This window comes from Solea senegalensis, linkage group LG9 (assembly GCF_019176455.1).
Source record: "Solea senegalensis isolate Sse05_10M linkage group LG9, IFAPA_SoseM_1, whole genome shotgun sequence".
NCBI classification, from domain to species: domain Eukaryota; kingdom Metazoa; phylum Chordata; class Actinopteri; order Pleuronectiformes; family Soleidae; genus Solea; species Solea senegalensis.
The window spans coordinates 23,028,758-23,056,747 of record NC_058029.1 but is presented as its reverse complement, the minus strand read 5'-3'; the positions used below and the strand labels follow the sequence as shown (position 1 = coordinate 23,056,747).

General features: G+C 38.8%; 4 protein-coding genes across 7 annotated transcripts; all 4 read left to right on the top strand.

Moving 5' to 3' along the window:
* The first annotated feature begins 54 nt into the window (after window positions 1-54).
* On the top strand, window positions 55-3,566 carry LOC122774706. The gene is made up of 3 exons (XM_044034184.1): window positions 55-132; window positions 1,408-1,494; window positions 2,368-3,566. The coding sequence occupies exons 1-3, from the start codon at window positions 55-57 to the stop codon at window positions 2,845-2,847; spliced, it is 645 nt and encodes a 214-aa protein (XP_043890119.1). The 3' UTR covers window positions 2,848-3,566.
* A 1,068-nt stretch (window positions 3,567-4,634) lies between these two features.
* Window positions 4,635-11,856, top strand: mrps15 (mitochondrial ribosomal protein S15). Its single transcript, XM_044035164.1, has 8 exons — window positions 4,635-4,869; window positions 8,720-8,788; window positions 8,901-8,976; window positions 9,067-9,115; window positions 9,266-9,350; window positions 9,442-9,500; window positions 9,958-10,149; window positions 11,557-11,856. Exons 1-8 carry the CDS (start codon window positions 4,737-4,739, stop codon window positions 11,671-11,673), a joined length of 780 nt encoding a protein of 259 aa, XP_043891099.1. The 5' UTR covers window positions 4,635-4,736; the 3' UTR covers window positions 11,674-11,856.
* A 1,195-nt stretch (window positions 11,857-13,051) lies between these two features.
* LOC122774283 (cornifelin homolog) lies at window positions 13,052-15,212 on the top strand. Its single transcript, XM_044033412.1, has 4 exons — window positions 13,052-13,210; window positions 14,139-14,307; window positions 14,397-14,533; window positions 14,822-15,212. Exons 2-4 carry the CDS (start codon window positions 14,196-14,198, stop codon window positions 14,918-14,920), a joined length of 348 nt encoding a protein of 115 aa, XP_043889347.1. The 5' UTR covers window positions 13,052-13,210; window positions 14,139-14,195; the 3' UTR covers window positions 14,921-15,212.
* Window positions 15,213-15,853: 641 nt separating this feature from the next.
* oscp1b (organic solute carrier partner 1b) lies at window positions 15,854-26,797 on the top strand. Of its 4 annotated transcripts, XR_006361066.1 has the most exons (12): window positions 15,854-16,070; window positions 16,586-16,627; window positions 18,310-18,464; window positions 19,623-19,790; window positions 20,567-20,647; window positions 20,736-20,839; window positions 22,525-22,653; window positions 23,662-23,731; window positions 23,916-24,055; window positions 24,157-24,220; window positions 24,363-24,573; window positions 25,236-25,297. XR_006361066.1 is itself a non-coding variant. In XM_044034904.1 (11 exons), the coding sequence occupies exons 1-11, from the start codon at window positions 15,959-15,961 to the stop codon at window positions 25,353-25,355; spliced, it is 1,185 nt and encodes a 394-aa protein (XP_043890839.1). In that variant the 5' UTR covers window positions 15,854-15,958; the 3' UTR covers window positions 25,356-26,797. The 4 variants fall into 4 exon arrangements, 2 of the variants coding, with proteins under 2 accessions (XP_043890839.1, XP_043890841.1); XR_006361067.1 differs by lacking the exon at window positions 16,586-16,627; XM_044034904.1 differs by lacking the exon at window positions 24,363-24,573 and having other exon boundaries at window positions 25,236-26,797.
* Window positions 26,798-27,990: the final 1,193 nt, after the last annotated feature.

Genomic DNA, 27,990 nt, shown 5'->3' with positions numbered 1-27,990 from the left:
TATGTGCTGTATTTCCATCAATTATTTGACATAATTTCACTTCTTCTGTGAACCATGTTCACTAACATAGCTCTGCGGGCGGTCCTGAAATCCCCCGCCGGTGTTTTGCGGGAGTTTTGCTCTGCTGCGTTGGTGAAACCGTGGACATGCAGCTCGGCTTATTTGACAGGAGCGAGAGTCAGCGGCGGTGAGTTCGAGACAGAAGCGGAAACAAGTGTTAGACTAATGTTAGGAAATTCACCAGATTCATGAAGCAAATAGTTAATTAACGTGTCTTTCAAAGCACCTCGCTGTTTACAGACTGTCTGGCAGCAATTCTTAATATTAACAGTAGAGGGCGCTGAGAGCTTGGTCAAAGTCAACCGTGTATCACAGACACTATCCATGGAAACACTATTGCATATAAAAGTGAATGTATGGCCAATGTAGATATTACATTCCGGTGTGCAAGCTTATTGTTTCTAAGCAGTTTAAAGTTGATTCAAATTCAAGTGTATTTGAAATAGGAACTTAAAGGCGTGGTCAGTGTGCTCTCTCATAACCAATGATATAAATCTAAATGATTAAAATCAATAAAGAATTTCATTAAAAAGTAGTTGGACAATCTTAAAACCACGGCAGCATGCAATGAAAACAAAGGCATGTTAGTAAACATTTTCAGAAATGGATTCTATAGGAAAAAAATAAACCTAGATATTATAGAGGTTGTTGGAATAAACACTTATTATAGCTGGTTAGCAGGGGTGGCGTTGCTGTGTCTAGTCAGTGTGATATGATAGTTACTCAGGTTTCCCATATGACAACAGAAAATAAGATAATTATTACAAATCAGAGATGTGTGACATGCGATAAACTAGAATTGCATAAAATCTAGGCATTGCAGAAATTAATTACTGTATTTACAGTGAAAATTAAAAGAGAAAGAGCTTTTCAAAAAGGTTTTGTGATTCTTGCCTGGTGCAAACTAAATGTTGTTGAAGTAAGATGGGTAATAATTATCTGTAGAAAGTGCTTTGCAAATGAATCTAGTACAATAAATAAAAACTGTGTGTTTATTACCAATATCTTAACCTCAGACAGCAAAAAATCGGAAATCAAGAACACAACTCAAACAAGGAAGTTTTTAAAATTCTTGCCAATGTTGTTAATTGTTAATTGTTAATTGAAATTATCCCAAAGGGATCAATAAAATCGTCTGTCTGTCAGTGTGTGCAGAATAAGATTCAAACCAATTAAACTGGTCAATTTAACTTGATAACTTGCAATTACTATAATGCTAAAATGCCAATCACTGAAAGATTAACCACTAACTTTTCCCACATTCAGGATCACGGATCACAGTCATCGTGTGTGCAATAATTATTGAGCTGTCAAAATATTCCTAACCCTTTGTAGGCTTGTTTTTAGTTGCCGTTCCCTCTGTGTTTTGTTTGCTCACTCTTGCTTTATTTTGCTAACAGCAGCATCAAGAGGTGGACGTCAGATTCAACACAGGTCAGGGGAAATGACATGGGAAAGTTCATTTGAGGCACTGACACGTACAGCATACAGCAGTCAGCACTGACTGGTTCTCAACCACTGTCACTGAAAACATGATAAAGACACAGATTTTAGCCACTGGACAAAAGGCTCACCTCAGAGCATCTACACTGGCTTATATTAAGGTTTTTACTGCTTTATCTTGTTATTAGACAACCTTTTCCTACTGGAAAGTGATGTTTGTGAACCACTCGTTCTTCAGCACCAAAGTCCATAGAAAACAATTACATTTTTTACCCTTTGGGGTCATACTGGTGTATTTCTGCCTCATTTGGAAAGTTTCTGTAACTTGGGTAAATTCAAACGAAGGATTTCAAACACCAAAGTCACAAAATAACAGATTTGAACTTACTGATGGAGGCAGCAGTGGATCAACTGATGATCCACTGCAGTGGATCAACAACTCTGATGCAAAATCGCTGATTTTCTCCATGGACTTTGGTGTGAGGAGTGAGCAGTTTACAAAGTGACTCAAACTTCAGTCTCCTTTTGGAAAAGGCTCTCAAACAGCAAAATAATACACTATTGTTAAGATAATGTTGACATAAGCTGGCACAGATTTTTATTAGGTGAGCCTTTTGTGAAGTTGCTGAAACGTGATTTTCCCTTGTTTTCAGTAAGAGTGAGCCTCCATGTTTCAGGCTGCTTTCCACCACCAGCTGCACATTGGGGCACGATATTATGTTCAAACCTTTGAACAAATGAAAAAAATGAATGCACCTGTCAAACGTTGGCTGTTTTGGGTTGATCCACTGTCTTCAAATTGTCAAAACAAAGCAATGCAATGTAGTGTCATGTGATATTTACCCCTTCTATTTCCATTCGCAGTACACACATCCTTCCTTCGACAGTGACGAGCCAAATCCAGTATACCTGTCTCACCTCAGTTTCCTTGACATCCCAAAGAAACTAAGCAGAGAAGAGGACGATCTTTGGATAAACCATGCAGGGGACACCAGCGACCTGGGAGAGTCCATTTGTGGATCGTCATTAATTCCTGGATACTCTGGTTCAAACAGTGACTCAGTTCCATACGCCACTGTGATCTTCTCTGGTCCATGCAGCAGTCCTTCACCCACAGAGCCTCACGTCTACCTGCGCTCCGAGTCCACGCAGCCGCTCCTGGAGACTGACGAGTCTTGCAGTCCAAAGTGCTACCAGAATATGGCTGCAACTGCAACTGAGCCGTGTTTCTTCGGATCAGACCATGATTGCGTAGTTGAAGAAGGAGCAGACCCTGCAGCCATTATCTGGGATGACTTTCCTTTCCTACGAGCATTAGCCATGAATGATATGCAAAATGACTGAAAGTGCTTTCCTGATTCGAAGAAGATCTGCTTTTACAAGATTCATGTCAATCAGAGTTTGTGTACTGAGACGATTGGGATTCATTGATCAAGCACAGCTGTAAATACAGTATATACTAGATTTAAGGCTTCATTTGATGATTGATGTCACCTCTTTTGAAAATGTTTGTCTAAAAATAAATGGATATATTGCTGTAGTTATAGTACTGTGGGTTATACAGTATGAAACTGTGAAAGTAAACTGTATTGCTGTTTCGGTGCCTCCTGTTTTTAAATATGCTATCATTGTTTTTGGACCCTCACTCCTTTTAATTGTTCATGCAAAATATGAGATATTATGGCAATTTGGTGTTGTATACTTTCCATAATGACATGATATACACTGACTTTAAATCAGTTAAAAAGGGCTTGTAGTTGTGCTAGAGGAACAGGACACTCCTCTATATCAATTTGTAATCCTTCTTATATTTCATATGAATATTTTTGCTTGACTTCCTCTTTTTCCTATAACTAAATGAATTTACATATATAAGAAAAAGGATGATTTTTGTCACTTCCAAATGATTCCAAACTAATGCCAAATGATATCATGACTGTGAAGGAACGGGAAGCAGCTCTGTGGTTTGATTTCAGTACATTTTATGTTTGATGTGTCTTTGTATTTTGTACGAATATGAATATTAAAACTCAGACAATGGCATATTGTATGAGGCCCAGATACACACATCTATTTTTTTATTACATTTTAGTGCTTCTTATGTTTTATAGTAATATTTATGATTCTTATATCTTATACAATAATTTACATTTTCAAGAAAACTCTTGTGTTTTGTGAGTAGCTTTCATGTCATGTAATCCACTGATTCCAAACCAATTCATTTTGGGGTTCAGTGCTTTTTATACTGTATTTCCAATCGTTTCCATGGGCTTTTCCCAGTATATGTTTGTTCTGGTGTATGTTTTGGCAAGATATATGAGAAAAGTCACAAAAACAATCCATGCAGACCAATAATAACTAAACTTTTCAGCATATTTATCAGGTGGCTTCAAGGTTAGACAGAAATGCCAGAACAAAACAACTGTTGGGGTCAACTCAGTCAAAGAGCTGGTAATAGAGAGAGATTATGTGGTTGATTACATCCACAGTCCTCTGATCATCCTTCCATCTGGGATGGATCTCAATCATCACCAGCTCACTCTCGGTCTCACTTCCTCCAATGTTGTCTGCAAAAGTATACTTTGATCTTTCCATCATTACCTTTTTGACATTGTTTCTGCAGCCTTTCTGACTGTCCTATTAGTGGACTGGTCCTGACTTGGTTTGGATTTGGGTCCTCTCACTGAAGTTAGTGATGCTGCTGAATGAGTTAACTGAGTATTATTTTGTACTCACCAATTCCACCCATAAAAAAGCCTATATTGACATCTGATCAGCTGGTCTCAAAGTGAAACTTCAATTGCCACTTTCTGGATCCTTTGATTAATTAATTTATCAATTAAATGCTTCCACAAATTCACCCGATTTCTCCCCCATGTTATCCATTCAGTATGAGAAAAATCGAGATGTGTGTGTGGGCATCTTTGTGATGACCAAAAAAACATGTTAAGTGATATTTTTGGCTGGTCCTGGCGTGCTGTCACCCCGTAGAATGGCTTGTTGATGGTTAATAGGATTAGGATTAGGGTAAGGGTTCTGTTACTAACTCATTACTCTTACTGTCACATCGATGTGTTCTGGGATCGACACCAAAGCCTAGGACGAGAACCCCCCCCGTGCTCACTCGGCTAGGTTAGTCTAGTCAAAATGGCGGACCTCATGTAGGGGTCGAAGACGCTTATGTGCTGTATTTCCATCAATTATTTGACATAATTTCACTTCTTCTGTGAACCATGTTCACTAACATAGCTCTGCGGGCGGTCCTGAAATCCCCCGCCGGTGTTTTGCGGGAGTTTTGCTCTGCTGCGTTGGTGAAACCGTGGACATGCAGCTCGGCTTATTTGACAGGAGCGAGAGTCAGCGGCGGTGAGTTCGAGACAGAAGCGGAAACAAGTGTTAGACTAATGTTAGGAAATTCACCAGATTCATGAAGCAAATAGTGAATTAACGTGTCTTTCAAAGCACCTCGCTGTTTACGGACTGTCTGGCAGCAATTCTTAATATTAACAGTAGAGGGCGCTGAGAGCTTGGTCAAAGTCAACCGTGTATCACAGACACTATCCATGGAAACACTATTGCATATAAAAGTGAATGTATGGCCAATGTAGATATTACATTCCGGTACAAGAATTGTTAGTATTGTTGATGGGGGCAGTCTTTATTCATATGTACAATATCTAAGTGCAAGCTTATTGTTTCTAAGTAGTTTAAAGTTGATTCCAATTCAAGTGTATTTGAAATAGGAACTTAAAGGCGTGGTCAGTGTGCTTGCTCATAACCAATGATATATATCAAAATGATTAAAATCAATAAAGAATTTCATTAAAAGGTAGTTGGACAATCTTAAAACCACGGCAGCATGCAATGAAAACAAAGGCATGTTAGTAAACATTTTCAGAAATGGATTCTGTAGAAAAAAAATAAACCTAGATATTATAGAGGTTGTTGGAATAAACACTTATTATAGCTGGTTAGCAGGGGTGGCGTTGCTGTGTCTAGTCAGTGTGATATGATAGTTACTCAGGTTTCCCATATGACAACAGAAAATAAGATAATTATTACAAATCAGAGATGTGTGACATGCGATAAACTAGAATTGCATAAAATCTAGGCATTGCAGAAATTAATTACTGTATTTACAGTGAAAATTAAAAGAGAAAGAGCTTTTCAAAAAGGTTTTGTGATTCTTGCCTGGTGCAAACTAAATGTTGTTGAAGTAAGATGGGTAATAATTATCTGTAGAAAGTGCTTTGCAAATGAATCTAGTACAATAAAAACTGTGTGTTTATTACCAATATCTTAACCTCAGACAGCAAAAAATCGGAAATAAAGAACACAACTCAAACAAGGAAGTTTTTAAAATTCTTGCCAATATTGTTAATTGTTAATTGTTAATTGAAATTATCCCAAAGGGATCAATAAAATCGTCTGTCTGTCAGTGTGTGCAGAATAAGAATCAAACCAATTAAACTGGTCAATTTAACTTGATAACTTGCAATTACTATAATGCTAAAATGCCAATCAGTGAAAAGATTAACCAGTGAAAGATTAACCACTAACTTTTCCCACATTCAGGATCACGGATCACAGTCATCGTGTGTGCAATAATTATTGAGCTGTCAAAATATTCCTAACCCTTTGTTGGCTTGATTTTAGTTGCCGTTCCCTCTGTGTTTTGTTTGCTCACTCTGATTCATCGTCTTGCTTTATTTTGATTTCACCATCCTAGATCAGATGACCTGTACTTACTTTAAGCAGAATAAAGAAACGAGTGGGCTTTATCAAGCATTTGTCGATCCTTATCCTGTTATTATCTATCTGCTGTGCTTTAAGGGCTGGTAAATGTGTGGTGCACACAATGTCACCAGTGATACAGTAAAGTAAAGATATTACCGTGTAAGAAAGAACAAGGCCATTATGTTTCTTTTCTTTCTGATTCGTAGAATAGTGTCAGAATGTGGAGAGGTAGACGGTCTACTCGGGACCTTATCATTATAAACATGATGTTCCTGGTAGAGTAAATCTTTCTTGGCTTTTTTTAAGCAATAATTTGATAAAACATACAGAGATGAGTGAGCAGTGGTTTATGGTTGTCTTTCAAGAATTTGAAACTGTGATGTTTCAAAAGAATATGGTTTGTTGGCAGACCACATTACTGTGCAACAAATGATCTTCGTGTGATGGCTTTGAATCCTGTGACGTTTGAGTACAGGAAAACAACACTTGAGTAAAAGAACAAGTGCCTCTTTTAAAAAAAAAGTGACAAGAATTGGTGTACTACTGAGTAAATGTCTTTAGACATTAAAAACATTTTAGACAGATATCGATACCAACATCTTCCAAAATTTCATCCCCCTCTAAAATGGCAATTCATCAGTCAAAATGAGTTGCAATGCAATGCTTGGAAATCTTTCGTAAGACACTGATGCAGGTAAAGGTGTGTTCGGGTTCACAGAGACAGTTTGTGTAGTAACATCTGACATGCCCGGGTCTGTGTGGAAATCTATCCCTGGTGTTGCCTGTTTGCACTTGATTTGCTCTCAGTGTCAACAGAAGGTCAGTGGGGATGGTTGTCGTTGGGATTTGATCGATACCGATACTTATCGATACTGTTTTTGATACTTTCCAGTAATTTCATACTGGGTATGCCACAACACAGCGTAATGGTGGGAAGATTGTTCCTCTTTACTCTCCACAGGAGGACAGGCTCTTTGTGTGTTGCTTGTGAAGGGCTGTAAAGCTCGTAATAAACCTGGCGACAGCCGTATGATATCGTCATAATCCCTCACTTAGAATGACTAATTTGAGGGATTATTTAACGTAATCATTTGTCTGCTTTCAGATTCTCCCTTTAGGGGTCACCACATTAACACATACATTCATTTCTTTAAATGAAGCCAGTTTCAATTTCAGTAAAAAGCTACACATTAATATTAAGCTGTCCAACAGTGTCATCAGTGAAAGCTGCAGTTGTTAGCAAAAGCAGAAAGGTTAACCCTGCTAAGAATTATCTTGGGATTATTTTAAAGTGATGACACAACGTCTTGAGTAAGCAGCTGAATGTTGACATTCAGATCAGTGTTTGAGCCAGGAGGCTGCACATGGAATGCTGCAGTTGTCAGCAGCAGCAGCACCACCAACGTCCTTTCCGAGCATTTTCTGATTTTGAAATGTTTTAAAGTGACGTTACCTATCCCCATAGTTTGTTAATTGTTGGGTATTGAGTAAATCCTGTCCCTAATATAAAAAACGTCGCAAAGAGATAAGCAAAGAAAGGGAAGAGAAGGAGGAGACGGTAATGCAAAAATTAGTCAATCGTTATTCGATGATTACTACATTTGAGTGGGTTTTTTTGTTGTTGTTTTTTAAACAAGCTTTCTGATTTCTCAGCTTCTTAAATGTGAATATCTTCTGGTTTCTTTGCACCATGAGGCAAAGACATCATTACAATGGAATAACAATGATTTTGTTATTTGTTTTTGATGATAAGACATATTAGAGCAAACACTGCAACATTTTGTCACATTTCGTCATAATTACTACAAAAATGATTGAAAGATAAATTGATTATGAAAATGATCGTTAGTTGCCAAATCACAGATGATGTTAACATCACTGCTGTAAAACACAAAAGAAGTACAAATTCTCCCCAAGTATATTTATTTCTTTACATAACATCACTACTCAGTCATAATATATTTCCTTTTGTACCATTCACACTAAAATGAGGATCTGTGTCAGTTTTCCATCCCCTGCTATTGTTCTTAATCTCACATTGCATTCCTGTAGCGGCCGTTTCTCACCGGCTTAAAAGCAATAGGTCTGACTGCTCGGCTCTTCTCAGTGCACTGTGCAACAGCGCTATTTTCTTTCTTCTTATTGTATTATGATTTCATGCTATCGCACTGGATATGAACTGTGGTTTTCGTTGTCGCTGTTTTTATGTGTTCATGTGACCTCTTGCTGCACCACAAATTTCCCCCTTGGGGACAATAAAGTTGATGCAGTTAATGGTAACATATAGAGTGCACGCAGTGGTCACATACTTTCCATGCAGTCACAAAATGAAGTGTCTGCTGCACACAGTTGCAGACATACACTGTAGATGGGTGATGACATTCAGGTCACACAGACATCTGTGGACTCCCAGACACTGCAAGTATAAATCTGGCTCTTTTAGTTTCAAATATATTGTTTCTTCCGTCTGTGTCTTCAGTTGCAGGAAGCTTTGCCATTCCACCCCCCGTGAGACATTATGCCCGGGCTGTAAAGAAAAAGAAGACTGGTATGTTCTGAGGTGACATTGTCACCTCACCATGTTTTTGGCATTTAAAAAAATAAAAAGAAAGAAAGAAATTCACTCACCATTCAATATGGTGTGTGTGTGTGTGTTGCAGAACAGCAGAGTCAGCTCAGTGATCTTCCTCCAACAATGCTGAAGATGGAATATTCAGCCGTACCGCTCGCCCAAACGTACATACATATTAAATGAGTAGAAATAAACATATTTTATCATTAAAAATCATGTATTTATTGGCCCACTGCTGTGTTTTCTGTTAATAGGACTGATGATATTGTGAAAAGACTCCTTTCACTGGAGCTGGCGTCCCATGTAAGTTTTATCTCCACATCTTGACTCGCCCGTGTTTTACTTCCAGTTATTTTGTTGCCGAAGGTTGATTTTCTTGAAAAATGTTCAGTGCAAAGTTGTTGTAAACAGGAAGTGGAATACCTTTTTTTTTTCTCCTGTTCTTGTCCTCAGAGTGACAAGCTGCAGCTGAAGAAGGAACAGCTGATTGCAAAAGTGCAGAGGGATGAGCACGACCGCAGCTCAGTGGAAGTTAAGGGTGAGTTGCTTTGATTTGACGTTGCACTTAGTGTTCTTTTCTGATTACAGAGATGGTGTGTTTGATTCAACCCCACTGTCTTTTCCCTCAGTGGCTGTTTTGACAGCAAGAATCCGGAACTACCAGGAGCACCTGCAAAAACACCACAAGGTAAATGAAGGAACATGATTTGAGTGTTTTTTTTTCCCTCCTGTGTAGACAAGTACAAATCTTAGATGATGTAATATGTTTCAGGACAGTGTGTTCACACCACGAGAACTTTTCACATATGAATGTCCCCACATTTCCTTCCTGTCTTCCTCTAGTGTGAAAGATGTGTGAACTACAGGATATCCTGTGTTTACTCCCCCTCATAAACTGAAACGATGTTTAACGCAGTTATGGTTGGAAACTTCCACGTTACAACAAACCTCTTCGTTAATCCTGACATGGGTGTGAAGCAGAGGTGGCGTAGCTTCGACTGTTTCTCTGTCGAGTTGTCATTAAAATGGCCTTTTGAAAAATGACGCTTCCTCACTCAATGTCCTCAGGTCTTTCAGTTTTAGACCATTTCAGTCACATTTGAAGGTCATCCCCCGTTCTTTAATGTGTTCTATTTTCATTCCAGGACAAAGCTAATAAGAGGCGGATGCTAATGGCCATCGACAGAAGGAAAAAGCTTTTGAAAAATCTCAGGCTGGTTCACTATGATGCCTTTGAGAGAGTGTGTGAGCAGCTGGGCATCACTTACACTTTCCCCCCAGAGTATTATAGACGAGTGACCCATCGCTGGCTGGTCAAGAAGGCTTTGTGTATTAAGGTATAAACAAACCTTGTATTTTCTATTTCCTGTATATTGTAATATGTTTTTTTTTTCTTTTGGCCATCAATCTCTGACTTTAAGACTTTGCTTCCACAATTAAGAGAGAGTTCATAGGACCGGGTCCACACTAGATGCATGTGCAACGTGTCTCCTACTGCTATGGAGCTGCTGCTGTTTTATAAATCTTAAAGCAGGGGTGTCAAACATACAGCCCGGGGGCCAGAACCGGCCCCCCAGAGGGTCTAATCCGGCCCACAGGATGAATTTGTCAAAATTTCACACTATGATTACAATCTAAACGTAAGGTCAAATGCAATTTTTCAATTCCAGATACCTGTGACTAAATGTTTATGCCTTTATAGATGATGCGTAAATAGTAAATTTAGGCATGATATTGTTGAAATTGCTCTTATATTTCTCAAGAAATGTCATGTTTTGTAAAAATATCCCCCATTAAATGTAAAACAAAGGAGAAAAAACAAAGGAGTTCTTGTTGGTCATAGGTTATTATGCTATTATTTTACTATTTTTACTGGTCCGGCCCACTTAAGATCAAACTGTGCTGTATGTGGCCCCTGAACAAAAATGAGTTTGACACCCCTGTCTTAAAGGGATATTTTTTAATACTCCTCTGGAGTCTGTACTTAACTAAATACATGGACTCATCAGTATGAAGCAGAGTATCTGGTTGTCCTGCACATATCTCAATGTGCTCAATGTATCTCAAAGACATTTTGTGTTCGTTAGTCGCCCATAGCACCGCAAGCCAGCTTAAGACACAAACAACAACACTGCCAAGTCTGCAATATCTTTATCTATCTTGTTATCTGTTAGACACCCTTTTCTAACAGGAAACTGAAGAGCTCACTCTCCTGCACCATAGAGAAAATCAGTTGTTTTATGTCCCAGCACATGTTGTTGATCCACTTCTTCCTCCACCAGTCAATTAAAATGTTTTATTTTCTGACTTTGGTGTTTGAAAGCCTTCATTTGGATTTATCTAAAGGACACAAACTTGCCACTATAGGCAGCAGTACACAACAGTTTCCATGTACCTGCAAACTTTAAATGCTGATTTTCTCTATGGACTTTGGTGCAGGAGAGTGAGTGGTTTACACATTCTACTTCCCAGTCAGAAAAGGCTGCCTAAAGGAGGCAAAAGCAGGGAACATATTCTGATGAACTTCAGCGAGTATAGGATTCTATTAGGTTAGCCTTTTGCTAAGTGGCTAAAATCTGTTGTGTCTTGCGTCGTTGCTGCTCACCTCTGAGCTTTAAGCTGGTTTCCAGTGCTGGTCTTGGCACTTATCCACAAAGTAGTGTCTTACAATTTTAGCCACGTTCCGTGTATGTTTATGGCATCTCAAAGTTGCAGTTCCTCTCCTGACACCTGTCTTTTCACAGGTTTTCAAAGAAGTGCAGAAGAAGAAAGCAGAGCAGAGACTGATGATGATGATGAAGAAGAAGAAAAGCTTAGCCTCCAAAGCGACAGAAGCGACAGACACGCAGCAGACGGCGTAATCGTTAATAAAACAATGCTTGATTCTACTTAAATGCTCGTCTTGACCAATATTTTACTTTTACACCTTAAGTTAAGGTAATATGGATAACCTGCCGACTGTTTTCATGTGTTACCATCATAAAATATCATTTGTATGTGCAAGTCTGGAAACCAGAATCAAATAAACTGACCTGAAAAATACATTTAAATGAGTTTTTGTAATTCATTTGTGTTGTCAGACACTTGTAATACCATAAATTGAAAATGTATGTCACTTGTACGAGATATTTCCGCTGATAATAATGGTAAGTGCTGCCAAAGCTGGTTAAACATCCTGTTGCGTCATAACTTATCAGTTTCAATATTGTAATTTGATAACTTGCGCAATTCGACAATCTGTAAAGACGTCATTTGTTATCACACCAATGCAACTCTGTTTATTACAGCACACTTTTTCTTTTTTTTAATCTTTGAATTACATTTGAATAACACGATGGATCAACTGCAAAATGCCGACCGCAGCATCTGACAAGCCAGTCATTTTATACTTTAGTGTTTTTTTAACTGAGATGTCAATGGTTACGTTGACCTTTACATGTTGATTTGTTTTCCTTGTGCCTCAAATCAGAAAATGATCATACTTTTTTTTATACTGCTTTATCATGTAGTGGAAGACAAAACAAAGAATTACAGAGCATTACCCACAGATATGGTTTAAGGACTTAAAGGTGCAGCATGTAAAACTGAGCAGCATTTATTGGTTTATTTATTTAGTGTGTTGAACCACTGTAGCCTTCAGTTAGCGTCAAAACTGAAAGTAAAAAAAGATATTTAGTTTGTCCATTGCGGGTGGTCCAAAATGGTGGCCTCAAGCCTGTGGTATACTTCCGAGCACATGTCGCGGACGTATTCCTACCAAAGATGAAGAGAACGATGCTACAGCTTCCTCGCACACGTCTGGTTGAAGTGACTCACAGCTGACCTGGGCCTTCGGTAGAGGTGACCCAGCTCATGATATAAATATAAAAGACTCATTCTGGGTTCATTAAAAACAACAAGTCATACAATCAGACGATTGTACGCTTAAAGAAGTGAAAAAGTACAATTACTTTATCTTTCATTTCCCCAAACTTTCACGCACGGCACCTTTAAAAGCGTCCCTTTAAAACCTCAACATCTGGTTCCTTCAGCGTGCAGAAAAACAACCACAGTTTCGCGCTGTGCCATGCAAACGCCGCACACACTTAGGGAACTCAGATTGATTCAAAATGCAAATGAAAAGAAACGTGAAGTGATTCTGCTGTGAAAGTTTCTCGAAGCTTGTCTGAACTTTGCTGATGCATGACATGGACAGACCAATGAAAGCCCAGGAGACTCCCTTCAAGTGAACTGCAGCTTATGATTGCCACTGAACCTCCACAGATCTTTGTCATCTTCGAACACAGCAGTCTGCCAGCAAACCCCAGCATTTCACAGCTCGCGATCGTCACAGTTTCCTGTGTGGTGTGGACTTTGTGAGTTTGATCAGGAGGAGTACACACTGTCAAGACTCTTCTGGTAAGTGACACCTCTTTTTCGTTCTCGCTGCAAATTCATCTCAGTTTTTCTGCTCTTAAAATGCATTGTATGATACTTATTCTGAACGGTATGCCTACATTGTTTAAATGTTTTAAAGGTTTTGGATTCAAATTAAGATTCATTTCAATGTTTCATCACAAAGGCCCTCAAATGAACTGCTTCATATTTTTCTTTCTTTCTGTCTGAGAGCATACACGGCTCATAGTATAGGTATTTATGATTCATGATGGTAACACCACAGTCCCAATACTTTTAGGCCACTATATATCAATTCATTTGTTGTGTGATAATTTGCTAATTAAATTAGGAAAACAAAATTGAAAGGATGAATTCCAAAAAACAAAGTCATTTATTTCATTTTTTGGATCAGATTTTGGATATTGGGTCACAAATTTTGAGCAGCATCAGTGTATTAGAAGCTGAACTGACAGACACTGACTGTGTTCTGAATTTAGCCCAATTCTTGATCAAAAGGCCCTCAAAATTTTTTGTTTCATTCAATTTGATTAGTATACAGGAAAATAATGAAAGTAACAGTAAAAATGTATCCGTTAAACTGGCCTGGCTCGGTTCAAAAACAGATTTTTACCGAGTTCCTGCTCTGCAGCACATATGAGCAAAGATAGAGCTGAAAAATAATCCAAACAGACAAATCAAGACGGATAAAGCAAAACCACAAACAATACGTTACAATGAAGTTAGCAGGATAACAGGATAAGTAAACCTGTGAAATGCAGTCTGAGTGTCTTTACTTGTACCTTTGCATCATTTCCTTCTGTAGAAATGAATAGCAATCATGCACACGGTCATACGACCACATGTAAAAACAAGTGTGACGCATTAAACATCAGTTTCAGGGCATTTCTTCAACACTTGACGACAGCTGACTGAATGTGTTCTCCACCAGGCGACTGACTCAAAGACAAGCAGCAGATCCAGTAATCCTCCCCCCCCCCAAAAAAAAATGTCAAACCCAGTTGTCTCCCAGCAACCAGGTGCAGGCGGCTATGGGACAAATGTCCAAACAGGAGAGTGGAGCACAGGCCTGTGTGACTGCTGCAGCGATTTGCTTGTCTGTGAGTACAATTCATTTCTGTCCATACACCAAAGAATCACAAATCATTTTATTTTGAATATCTTCACGTCATACATTTCTGTCGTGCAGGTGCCCTCGGCTTTTTCTGCCCATTGGCACTGGGCTGCTACACAGCGGATAAATATGGAGAAAACTGCTGTTTGGGCTGTCTGCCAGGAGGATTAACAGCCATGAAGACGCATATGAGACTGACCTATGGTATTCAGGTATGACACTCGTATAAAATACAGTAACATACACTATATATACATATGTATATATGGTCAAACTTCTGAATTTGACACAGGCAAACACATTTTGATAACCTGGCTCTTTTGAAAGACAGATTAGAAAGACATTTAGAAAAATTCAAAAATTAGGAAATGTTGGGTTTTTCCTGCCATTGAGAAACCTGAATTGCAGCATGTTGTATAACAGACAGTTGTTCTATGTTGTGATTTCTTTTCTTCTCTCTCTCTCTCTCTCTCTCTTCCTTTTTTGTGCAATCACCATAGGGAACTGTGTGCAACGACGCCTTGATGTCCTGCTTCTGTGGACTTTGTGACTTGTGCAGGATGGCTCGAGAAATCCGTATCAGGAATGGAGAAGTTTAACCAAACCCAGACACAAAAACAGATTCCGTACCTGCTCCTTTCAGTATTTTTCCTGTTTGGTGATGATGTCGTGCTTATGTGGACATCATTTGTTTATTTTAATGCAGACAACAGTTAAAATATGCCAATCAATGTATTAAATGTAATATTTTTCTTTACTGTGTGTGGCCATGCAACCATGTGACAGACTGTTCCTACAATGCAAGCATTCTGTGTAAATAAATCACCTCAATTGTGCACAGCCTAAGTGATGAGATTTGAGCATGATGTCAATAAAAATGTGATTGTTCAATTAGGTTTTTCGTGACATTTACTTTTGTGAGAGCTGAGATTATGACGATGAATATAATCACAATCAGTCACACAATCACTTTGATGAGTTTTCAAGCATTTAAAAGCCTTCGAATAAACAATTAATTTGCCTTTATGATAATAATAATCACTTTAAATACATTTGATTTGACCAAATCTGTTAAATTGTTAAGTAGATATTAACATACAAGGAAATTACTTGTGTTATGGTGCATAGTGAATACAGTAACAAGAAAAAATAATAACAATCTGAAGGATAACAATAGGTTCCTTGCACGAAACGTTGTTGCATGTGTAACACGTGTGCAGCTGGGAACTACACTACTCCAAACTACACTGAGCAGATGTTTTTTTTCTGGCTTTTTAGTTAATCAAGTATCGTTGTATTAAAAACTTTTTTTTCACATGTTTTGTCATATTATAGATGTTTTTTTAATGAAAATGTGCAGCATTTTCTCCAGTACTGGTGTTTCTTAAAGTGCTTTCTAAATAAAAAATGATTATATTGAATTTTAATTTGAAATTCCACAGGTGGTTTTGCATCCATCTAACTCCGCCCTCTTTTTTTACACTTCACTATGCACTGTGCTCTGATTGGCTCATTTCTTCGTGGCCTGGCAACCAGAAGAGGTTTTACCAAACAGACAGATCCCCGCATCAGTTTGCTAGCAGTAGCCGCTACATGCTTCTATTTTCCCGGAGATACTGAACCGTCCGAACGCCATCATGTCTTCAAGGACTCTGCCGCTGCTCTTCATCAACCTCGGCGGGGAGATGCTCTACATCCTGGACCAGCGGCTGCGAGCGCAGAATATCCCCGCTGATAAAGCTAAGAAAGGTAGCTAGCTTTAGCTTAGCAGCTATCATGCTAACAACACTAATGTCCCCCTGCAGTGTGAACGTCAGCGGTGTATAATGCGATAACTGCTCACTCTGTGCAGCCATTTACTGCGTGTGTGTGTGAACAAGTTTCATAAACTAAGTCAGTGTTAAGTCAAGTTAATAATAGTGGGTCTCATGTGGTTGTTTATCTTTAAAATACACCTTTTTTTTCATAAATTTTTGTGTTGCATGACACCGTAGCCGATGGGTGATATTTTATTTTGTAAACATGCCAGATTATAGCCCTTGGCTGGTTTATATCTGAAGTCTCCAGGCACAAAATACTCATGTATGTACACTAAAAGGTAGGAAAAACATGGACAAAACAAAACTTATATAAAAAGACATTTACAATATCAACAAATAAGGAGGGGCAACACATCTTGTGCTAAATGTGCACATTCACTGTATAATTTCACCATACAACCACACACAATTTTGAATTCATTTGTCTCTTTTTAATTCACAAAGTTTCCACAGTAGTTGGCTGGATAGAGGAGGACAGAAGGAGAGGTATTATAACCAAGCATAAGCAGTAGCTTTTAGTAGCTCTTTAGTAGCTCTTTCTGCTTTAGACTAGACCAAACCAGTGTGCGCCACATGAAGTAGAACTTGATAAACAGATTTGACATCATATGCATAGATCAGCTTTTAAATAATGCCTTCTGGTTGTGTGTATGTACAGTACACAGGCACAGTATTTGGATTGGTTTGGTGGGGTTTGGGCCCTGGGATGCTTTGATTGTATCACCATATTAATAGTAAAGGAGCTTGTGATTAACTGCGATCAATACCTGCACATCACATAAATCCAATTTAAAAGGTCCAGTGTGTAACAATTACTGGCATCTAATGCTCAGAGGAGAGTGTACAACAATTAAAGAGGACTCTGTCTTCCCTTTCCCATGTACGTCAGGGAATTATGGTGACCTGCGTGTACCAGAAAGGATGTCAACACTTTCACAACTCTTTGGTTTAATCAGAGCTGTTTTTCTTAATTTTCATAGGACACTTCCATTTCAAGGTCTTACTGGTTTGTCCATTCAGGTTCCTGTTTAAACATGATGGAGCAAGATGGTTGCTTTAATAAAGCAAGGTCTCAACAACATTAAGGCTTATTCTAGGCTATGAAAACCAAATATGATTTATTATAAAGTGTTTATAAACATATATACACATATGGGTAGTGCATTCACTTTTCCCCCAATAAACTGATGTAAAAGTTGCACATTGGACCATTTTGAATCTTTATTTTCTTGTTGAATTAAGATTCAAGTTGAACTTTGGCTTCTTCCACAGAAAATACTAGCCACCTTTATTTGCATTTGTTTGCTTGCCTCACCCTTGAGCAGATACAAAATAAGTATGTAAACTGTTGATGGTCACAACAGTGATTTTGGCCATTTCTGTCTGAATTTGACATGTTTGAGGGGAGTGCAAACACCTCGCTGTGGGTCTGCTGCCATGTAGGATATATGCTGATGCTTTCCATGCAGCTGCTCTTATTAGGGTCTTTGGGATTTGGCTTTAGATGAAAAGATTTTGGTCAGCATACTGCATAGTATAGCAGGGCTTCTCAAAAGTACTGGGAGCCTGGGATCTTTAACAGAGGAGAACATTTTCCAGGGCCCCACTCATCATAATGCTAACACGCTTCCTGTCATTTGTACTCCTGGCTGCCGTAAAAACTAGATGTAGTGTTTCTCCTCTCTCATTGCCAGGCCATGAATCACAAATACAACATCCAATCAGAGCTGTTTCTCAAACACCTTTACTGCAACAGAACCATCACACTTCAGAGTGATACAGCAGTGTGTCATGTTGCAGCATCCACTTGTGTGCAGTGTTATCCAAGAAACGACTATTGCAGTCTTGCGTCACAAAATGAACTGTAGTCACAGCCGTGTTGAAAAGTGAGTGAAGATCTGGTTCCATTTCTTTGAATGTGAGGGACCTGCTGATGCCACAAACAGTCCGTTGTTTCTCGCCTTCACCCCCTCATTGACACTGCACTATTTTGTATACATAGAAACCAGCAATGGTTGGCCGACCCCGGAGGGATCCCCGCACCCCACTTTGAAAACCACTGCAGTACAGTATAGAATGCTCCTCCGCCTTCTTCAGAGCCTACAGTGCAGAAAGTCAACTTGTCCAACCTCACTTAACATTTGCTGTTGTGCTGTTTGCCTCATTAGTTATGAATGACATCATCACCACCATGTTCAACAAAAAGTTCCTGGAGGAGCTTTTCAAGCCCCAGGAGCTTTACTCCAAGAAGGCCCTGAGGACTGTGTTTGACCGGCTGGCCCACGCATCCATCATGAGGCTCAATCAAGCCAGCATGGACAAGGTAGAGACTGAGACTTTCTCTTTCTTTCTTTCTTTCTTCCTCTCTGTCTGTCTGTCTGTCTTTCTTCACATACACTATATGGACTTAAGTATTCGGACACCGGGCCATTACACCAACAGGGACTATAATGACGTATTCAAACACATATACAGTACTTTAATATGGAGTTGGTCCCTTTTGCAGCTTTAACAGCTTCCACTCTTCTTGGAAGACTTTCCTCAAGATTTTGAAGTGTCCATTCGTTCTGTAGAACTTTTATGAGGTGAGGCACTGATGTTGGATGAGAAGGTCTGGCTCACAATCTCTCTTCCAGTTCATCCCAAAGGTGCTCGATGGGGTTGAGGTCAGGGCTCTGCGCGGATCAGTCAAGTCCTTCCACACCAAACGCAAACTAATGTCAAACTATGTCTTCATAGTCCTTGCGTTGTGCACTGGAGAACAGTCACAGTGACCCTGAATTCTCCATAAAGTGTATCAGTCTTGTTCTATCTTGCCCTACAATGAATTATTATTTATTTTCATTATCAATTAATCTATAATTTACTTACTTGATACTTGATTGTATCATTTATAAAATGCAGAAAGAACATAGTCACATTTATGAAGCTCAAATCACAGAACTTGTTTTTAGATTTTAGATGAGAATAAATAAATAAATAAAAATATATACATATACATACAGTGTGTGTGTGTGTGTGTGTATATATATGTACACACATATACACATATACATATATTGTGGCAGGATGAGGAAAGGCGGAGACGTAGGCGACTTTCACAGGTTTATTCCGCGTTGCAACAACAAGAGCACATGTGACCCATACAGCAAATATATATCAGCTCAGAACACACCGCTACCCAGAAACCACACACACACCCCTGAGTGCCCGCCACAATATATTTTATTATTGTTGTAGCCCTTGTTCAGTCATCAACAGCATTTTGATCCCAGTTTGTTCTACAGTATCTTCTTGGGTTATAGTTTAAAATCAATCATGCCTTTGAGTTACAAAAAGCTAAATCTCTATAGCAGCAGTGGTGTTTACTCTGTGTCTAATCATCTGTGTGTGGCTCCCTCTGTTGTTATGCATCAACATCTACAAACTGAGTCTGCTGTTTTGTGAGACGGTCACGTCGTGCATATGTTCCTCTTCACAGCTCTATGATTTGATGACCATGGCTTTCAAGTACCAGGTGCTTCTATGTCCCCGACCGAAGGACATCCTCCTGGTGTCCTTCAACCACATGGACGCCATCAAGGACTTTGTGAAAGACACTCCCAGCATCCTCAGCCAGGTTGATGAGACTTTTCAACAGCTCATAGAGGTGAGACACACGTGAGTTTTCCTTTAAAAATGGGTAATTACATGAGACACTATTTGGTGCTTCCTGCTGTGTTCTGCAAGACGTTGATTTTGTAACAAACCTCTGTAAGATGTCGAAAGAGGCTCTGAAATGTGTCGAACTATATAAAGAGGAACAAAGAAGAGAGAAAAAGGAAAAAAAATTTTTATTTTGTTAGTGTTTAGTTATACATACTCGGCTGTAGCTGATAAAGTGCCATTGGACTGAAGAAACTGCCATGGAGTACATGCTACTCAGCCAAAAACGGTCACAGTCATAGTAATGGCTCCACCAGTAAACCTTAGTACAAGGGAGTGTGTGTGTATATATTTGTTTCAGCAGCAGCAGCAGCTTGTGTGTCGCCTATAACTAAGTCATCATAAAAAAACCGGCTTCTATAAAATAATTTTAATTTGTAAATGAGTCCCCTTTTTTTAATAGCAATGTAGTGGATTAAAGTCATACTTAAACATGTTGTCTTTGCCTCCACATAAGAGCCTGGAGTTCAATAACAGGCAATAAAAAGAATTAAACCATTTTATAATTTCACTATTGAACAGTTTAAGTATTCATATTATATTTTTTTTTTATTAAAAAAACCTATTAAAAATCAATTATAGTAGAAACTCAACACTCAACTCAGTATGGTAGTTTTACCTATTCTGATTGCATGTTCATTTCTGTATTTTAAGTCCACACTTTTCATTCTTAATCACCTCAGGGGTTTTAAATGGTTACTTTTTATTTTGACCTTTTAGATGTACACGCCCCTATCCAGTGGTGAATTCCAGCTGATTAGACAAACTCTTCTAATCTTCTTCCAAGACATGCACATAAGGGTAAGTCCATTTCTATTTCGATCTATTCTATTTCTTTTTTTGTCGTATTTTCCTCACAAGGCTTTTATTGTGTTTTCTCCGATGCTAGGTTTCCATTTTCCTTAAGGACAAAGTACAGAACTCCAATGGCCGCTTTGTTCTTCCCACCAGTGGCCCAGTGCCTTACGGGACACAAGTCCCAGGCTTGATAAGGTACAACCGTAAACAGCCCTTAAATCCCTTATGACTAAATAATATTAACTTTAAAAGGATGGTAGAGATAGTGGGAATAAACATTTAATGTTTGCCTTTTTCGTCTCACATATTCTCGCTTTTCTGATTGTACCCAGACCTTGTGCTCGGATGCTAAGCCTGTCTGCGGCTAATTGCATTACAAAGGTTTTGTTGAAGAAGCGTCTACCTTCTACTTTTAGATGTGTTTAGCTTGTGTCGCATTACGTACAGGGAGAGTTCAGGGTTTTTTTTGAAGTGTAGTATTATGAGGTACTGATATGTAAATATACACACACCTCACTCACTAAGACATGTTAAGAATATGTCGCCTCCTCTAACTGATAGACAGTCTGACTGGAAACGACGTAAGATCCTTTTGCCCTGTAAATCTCCACACCTAAGACTTCAGTCCATAGAGAAAGTTAGCAATGTTAAATCATAGTACACAGGAGTTTTTTGATCCACTGCTGCCTCCACCAGTGAGTTCAAATGTGTTATATTGTGACTATGGTGTTTCAAGTCATTCCTTCAGATAAGTGACACAGACTGGCCAAATAAAGCAGAACACACAGTAGCTCCGTTGTCCCTGCTAACTAGAAATGCTGATTTTCTCAATGGACTTTGGTGAAGGAGTTTGAACAGTTTACAAAGTTCAGTGTTGTCTAACTGTGAGATTAAGCAGTGAGCATATTCTTAACGTGTTGTAGACGTAAGTGGATGCAGATTAAGTTGTGTGAGCGTTCTGTTAAGTGTTTGAAATTTGTTTCCCTTGTTTCCCCCCCCCCCGGCAGCCTTGTTTTCAGAAAGTGTGATTGTGTTTCAACTTGATTCCCAGAACAGGGTCATAGTGAGTCTAGGAAAAATATAATTTGGTATTGATTACTGTACGGCTGGGTGATATGGTTTTTAGGCTAAATCCCGATATATACGAGATATATGTGGATATAAAGCTGCACACAAGTTTTATCTCCAGGCTCGGAGATATTTGTGACAATACACTGTAAAACACAAATGAAATATATACTATTACATGTTTAAAATACAGTTTCTTTCTTTCTTTTTAATGTTAAAGGCAGGATATTTGCGTGTGTTTAGAAGCTTCTTTTTTTATTTGTGCAATGTTTACAATGACAACACATACATTTACATCTCGTCAAGTGTTTGAAAAGGAGTAGGCTGATGTATAAACTTATATGTACCTACCCCATTCCTATTACACACAACTCAGTGTATACACTGCTTATCCCTTCACCAAATATTTACATATTTACAGTATTTCATACACTGTTCTTAATGTTCTCAGTACAACACGAGAATATGGCTTAAAATGAAAGAAGTATATGTATAAGTGATCTTTTTTAAATCAAATTTTCTGTTTGTTTTAATTAATATATATATAATATTCAATTTATAATAATTAGTGTCTTTCACAAATTAATTCATTATAATAAATATGATGATTTGTAATGCAACAGGACATCATACAACCACAATTAAAAAAAACAAAAAAGCGCCTGAAACATTTAATACTCCTTACTTAATACCAAACGTGCAATCACATTAACAGCAGAACTTCCTGACTTCAACAAAACAACAGACAACTGTGAAGGGGTCCAGTCGCTTTCATCTCAGAGATGTTGTGTTTTTGATTGTGGTATTTACAGGATGTTTAGCTGTACAGGGGAAGAAGTGAACAGGCTGCAGTTCACTAATGGAGGAAACTACACTGCAGCTGTCCGGGAAGGGTCTTTTGAGATCTTTGGAGACAGGGTAACCAAACTTGGCACAAACATGTAAGACATTTGCATCCTCATGCTGGTTAATATGACTCTGTGTTAGTCAGGCTTGTATTAGTAGGTCAAAAGGGGGGAGGTAACAGGAAATGATTCCTGTTGTTATTGCTTAAGTTTTGCAATTTGACTGGCACCGTGTTACGTGTTTTTGCAATCCGAAATTCACAGCTGTCCCTTGCAACCAGCTGTCAATCACGCTGGTGTCCACTCAAATCTGATTTATCATCTGTTTTCATCTCAATGGGAACATAATTTACAAAATTGACATCATGTTCTGTTGAAGAAGACCTGGAACTGGTGATTGAGACCATTAACTCCTCAGAAAAATGTTTACTGACATTATAATGAGTGATAATTATAATGAAAAGTGAGAAGTAGAAGCTCATTTTCATTCATTTTCAATGACTTATTTTTGCAACCGGAGGATTCACCCCTGGTGAATCTGCGACGTCCAAGGATCCATTTTATGGAAGCCACATGTGACCCTGATCAGGTGCAAAGTATAGATGTCACAATCCATGTCACGTCTTCATTAAAATGCTCAATTTACCAGCGCATTACTTTCAAATGACCTCAAGCTATAAAAGCATAGAGACGCTAACATGCCTGTGACTCACAGCCATTCTGAAGAACTGGTGAAGTGAGTGGCAGTGATGTGTAAAATTACACTTTCAAATGTATTAAGCCTTGACTTAGCAAGCCTAAATACAGTTTTCTATGCATTATGTGATAAATCCTTGCAGAATAACCACATAAATGTGGGGAAAGGAAAAGGAAAAAAACACAAAGATAAATAATAAAAAAGAAAATCATGGATTAATTCAATAGCGAACAAATCTATCAACTGAAGTATCCCTATACAAACATTTACATTTAGATATGTGCTGATACTGATTATGTAATGTTTTGTTAAATAAACTTCAATTCAGGGAGGTTGTTGTTCGGACATCTTTGACGCTGTTGTATCCTCATAACCTTTGACCCCGTCTTTCTCGTCTCCTCCTTCAGGTACAGTGTAAGCCGTCCGGTGGAAACCCACATGTCGGGAACATCTAAAAATTCTGCCCAGCACACAAAGGTGAAACAAAGACACTTTTGCATCATGAATGCAAGAGTTACATTTATTTAAAGATGGATTTTGCCACTGTGTCATGTCCACAGTCACATACGCAGGGATTTCATGGCCCTGGTCCAGACTCATTTACAGGAAAAGGATCTCAGTTCAAATATACTCAAGTAAACAATCCACTGTGTGTCAACAGGTGAATGCTGCTCCAAACCCTTTGGCCAAAGAGGAGCTGAATCTTTTGGCCAAGTTAATGGGAGGCTTAGAAGTTCAGAAATCTGGAAACACAGACAGTGGTTTCCGAGTCAACCTTTTTGCTACAGACGAGGAAGAAGAGTGAGTCCCTTTTTTTGTGTGGTGTGTTGCACCTGTTCAAATTAAAATCGTCATTTTATGTGTGTGAAAACAATTGATGACTTGTTTTATTAACTTAACAGAGAGGCATTAATATCAAGACCAGATGAGCTGTCATGTGGAATCATAAATATTCAAGCAACAAAGGTAAAGATATTTATCTCGCTTATATTTTGTCAGAAAAGCATTGTCCAGTGTCCAGTTTTTGACCGTAGAGACAAAAAGTCTCAGCATAGATCTGTCAATTTAAGGTGAGGGTATTCATTACTTAAGACCTATCTTTCTTCAGTGGTCCAATCCCAGTCAGATCACACCAAGTACGACTGTTCACATGCAGCTCAGGAATGTGGACAAATACATCCTCAAACCACCTTTGGTTGTGGTTTCCGTCAGATCTGAGGAAGGACTAGACACATAAGGACCGCTCAAACCTGTAATATGTGTTTGGATCACTGGGGATGGATGTTAATATCAACTTGACAAATCCTGACTTCGACGAGGTTAGAACCACCCAAGTTACATGCAGATTGTGTGCATTCTTTTCTAATTTCAGACCTGAGGAATTTCTCTGGGGCTTTATTAACTAGTTCATTTATTATTGGGAGTTAGTTCACTGAGATAAGCAGCAGGTGGCGCAAAATGTAATGTCTAGTTCACCACTGATGAAGGATAAGAATGTGCAGCTTGATGAGACAAATGAAAAGTGCCAGTAGCTGTTGATACATGGTGGCAATTTATTGCTGCTTCTCATTTATTATTATGGAAATATTTGCTTTTTGCATGAAGTCAGCGGAGGAATGTTGTGGTTTGCTCCTCTCATCCACCATATCTGACATTTTTCCAGTGCAGTGAACCGTGGAAGCAGGAGTGACTGTTCGGTCATGTAATTAGTAATCGTCATCTTTAATTGACTTAACCTGCTTCTATTGCACTTACTGGCATGTCTTGATATGCCAACTTTTCCTGTGCCCTCAATCATAAAACCTTTTAATGCAATGTTGAAATCTTCTGTCGTTTTCATTTTGTTGCTTTATCTGCAAACTCACATTGCACATGAACACATGCTGATGGGTCAGAAATGTGAAGCTTTGTTAGTCTTAAGTGATAATGACGTATATAAACTTTGCCAACACTGTGATTGTTGAATGACGTTGTCTTTCAGGACCAACAGGCCAATGCTGAGCTGGCAAAGATCATGGGAGAGTTCACAGAGTCTGGGGATCAGTCTCCCAGCGCCAGCAGCAAAGGAGATGACCTTCTGGCCATGATGGACGGCCTGTGATGCGTCACCCAGATGGAAATGTCCAGGGGATGGAAACACTGACTGCTCCCTCTGCCTGTACCTGCAGAGATACCGCAGAAACCTCACACGCAGCCAGAAAAACCCTCGTTTTTTTTTGGTGCTTTTAAAGCTCACATGTGAGTAGGTGTTTCAGCTGGTTGTCAAATGATCCACAGCAAGACATAACAATATGGCATCATTAGCCTAGCTACAGTAGGTTGTTTGCTGTAAACAGAGGAGTTTCAGTGCATCATGATAAACACTAGGACCATATCTCTGTGTGTGTGTGTGTGTGTGTGTGTGTGGTAACTGCGATGCATCTGCTTGTATGACGTCAGGTTTTGTTTGTTTTCTTTAATCTGACTCAGATGCTACAGTGAATACACGTTCCACATATTTTCATACAAGATTTGTGCTTTAGATGTCCTCTGCTCCAAATCAGTGTTTGGGCGTCATACGCAATTTTTTCCACTGACCAAAATTTTTGAAAGTAAGATTTTTCCCAATAAGTGTTGTGTATTGTAAGAAACAAGTGATGAAATGATGCTGTGTAGGAAGAGGAAACCTAAGTGCTCTTTCTATCATGACCAGAATTCCCTCATGAGTTATTTTTTAAGATATTGTATACAGCACTGTGCTACACATTTTAGACAGGTGTGGGAAGTGCTGTAAAGTAAGAATGCTTTCACAAATATAAGTCTTATTGTTTATTAATGTATTATTTTGTCCATTTACAAAATGCTTCTTTGCAATCTTTGCCTGGGAGAGACGTTGCTGGTGTAGTAGAACTACCCTGTGTCCTGCTGCTGTACTCAGTCTTGCCATGTGTATGAGCCGTGATATGAAACTGCCTTCCCCCGCCTCTCCTTGGCAGCAGAGTCTGACTGTTTCTCACCCAGTTGTCACCCTTCCTCAGAGCTGTTTCTGTTTCACGTATTGACTGTGTTTCCACCTTCATATGAAAATGACGATCATTAGCACCTGTTTGGTATAATTGGTTAATTGAATAGAATCCTACAAAATCCCTGACAATGTGCTAGACGTCATGCTGGTCCAAAGGGAAAGGGTATTTTGACCAAAATATTGATTTGATATAGTATATTGATAACAAATAAACAATTAGAATTTATATTTGTGAACACATTCTTACTTTATAGCACCTAAAACTCCAAAAACGTGTGTGTGCACACTCATCTGATATCATGATGTCCTACTTTAAAAATGGCTAGAGAGGCAACCTGTGAAAATGTACATGATCATAATAGAGAACAATGCAATACAGGGAATTGTCTAAAGTGTAAATATGTTTATTTAACACTTAATTTATTTCTGTGTTTCATTTCCTGTTTATAAGGAAGTGCACATTGCTGCGATCGTCAAATTGTTTAATGTGCAATGTAGGATTTTTTAAATAAATTGTTAAATATTAAGTTTCAAAACAATACCTGCACAGGAGTCCTTTTTTCCTCACGTAGGATGGTGTCAAAGGTTTGGGTCGTGATGCAACACAGTGTTAATGATTGTTTCTTGCACTAGATAAGATGCAACAGTGGGGGGAGCTGTTAAACCTTTTAAAAATGACTGCCATGCATTTCTATAGCAGTATCTGACAAATACATTAAAAGGTCACCAGTGAGCTCTCGAGGAGATGGTTTTTTTTTTTCACTCTAATTCACTACGTCTCACCGTGAGACCAGATTATTATGAAACAACCTGCTTAAATGTCTGATACGCCTACGGATCTACACTGGGTATTGCTATAGCAACGGCTTTCTGTATGTTTGTATGCAGTCTGCGTGCGAGTCAAAGCAAGACTGATAGTCTGCACTCCCCCAGTCAACCACATTCACACACACACACACACACAATACATACCATGCAGGTAAAACATGCTGAGACATTACTCGATCTGTGGAAGGAGGTTTCTGGTAAGGTCTTCCCTGATCTTGGCAAAGTGGAGACAAGAATCACAACATGCCCGTAGGACACTGCAGAAACCAAAGCTCATGCCAGTCAAACTGCAATCAAGTGAGCTCACAAGGGAAACCAACATGATAATTGCAAAATTGCCCGTGTATTCAATTACCAGGATAATTATATTTAATCAGAAAATTTTTTTTTAAATGAGATATTTTCCTTTCATTGCGTCAAACACGAAACAAAGCTTTGCTCTATTATTTGCTCTAATAATATCACCAAAAAAACTCCAGAAAAGCTTCATGAACCTTAGTTTCCCTAAACATGCCTCAGGACTTTAAAAATGTTCCTCTCACAGACCCCGCATTCTGAGTAATGATTCATTTTCCTGTGCATGGGACATGTGGGCAGGACACTATAAAGCCACAGGCTGACAAGTGTTTCATGTGGCCGGGAGCATATGCTCTGCTGAGTCAAGGCAGGAAGTCAAGTGCAACTCAAATAACCCTCTGCCATTTAAATGGGCCTCTCTGTCTGTGACACCTGCCCACTGGTTTGAAACTGGCACCAGTGGGAGGAATGTCAGGTTAATCAGCGAGTCTAAACTGAGAGAAGGAACATTTACTCAGCGTTAATGTCACTCTGCTGAAATTCTTCCTGAAGAATGACCCCTTTTTGAACATTAATGCAGTTTAGACACAACATCTCAAACAAGACA

Bases quoted from the DNA above. Each gene is read 5' to 3' on its own strand.
- LOC122774706 (XM_044034184.1), top strand. From the start codon at position 55: ATGTTCACTAACATAGCTCTGCGGGCGGTCCTGAAATCCCCCGCCGGT. The intron at 133-1,407 runs GTGAAACCGTGG...GCTTGTTTTTAG, and splicing joins AGTTTTGCTCTGCTGCGTTG to TTGCCGTTCCCTCTGTGTTT. The intron at 1,495-2,367 runs GTCAGGGGAAAT...TTCCATTCGCAG, and splicing joins GGACGTCAGATTCAACACAG to TACACACATCCTTCCTTCGA.
- mrps15 (XM_044035164.1), top strand. From the start codon at position 4,737: ATGTTCACTAACATAGCTCTGCGGGCGGTCCTGAAATCCCCCGCCGGT. The intron at 4,870-8,719 runs GTGAGTTCGAGA...CTGTGTCTTCAG, and splicing joins AGGAGCGAGAGTCAGCGGCG to TTGCAGGAAGCTTTGCCATT. The intron at 10,150-11,556 runs GTATAAACAAAC...GTCTTTTCACAG, and splicing joins AGAAGGCTTTGTGTATTAAG to GTTTTCAAAGAAGTGCAGAA.
- LOC122774283 (XM_044033412.1), top strand. From the start codon at position 14,196: ATGTCAAACCCAGTTGTCTCCCAGCAACCAGGTGCAGGCGGCTATGGG. The intron at 14,308-14,396 runs GTGAGTACAATT...TCTGTCGTGCAG, and splicing joins CTGCAGCGATTTGCTTGTCT to GTGCCCTCGGCTTTTTCTGC. The intron at 14,534-14,821 runs GTATGACACTCG...CAATCACCATAG, and splicing joins GACTGACCTATGGTATTCAG to GGAACTGTGTGCAACGACGC.
- oscp1b (XM_044034904.1), top strand. From the start codon at position 15,959: ATGTCTTCAAGGACTCTGCCGCTGCTCTTCATCAACCTCGGCGGGGAG. The intron at 24,056-24,156 runs GTGAGTCCCTTT...TTAACTTAACAG, and splicing joins GCTACAGACGAGGAAGAAGA to AGAGGCATTAATATCAAGAC. The intron at 24,221-25,235 runs GTAAAGATATTT...GTTGTCTTTCAG, and splicing joins TAAATATTCAAGCAACAAAG to GACCAACAGGCCAATGCTGA.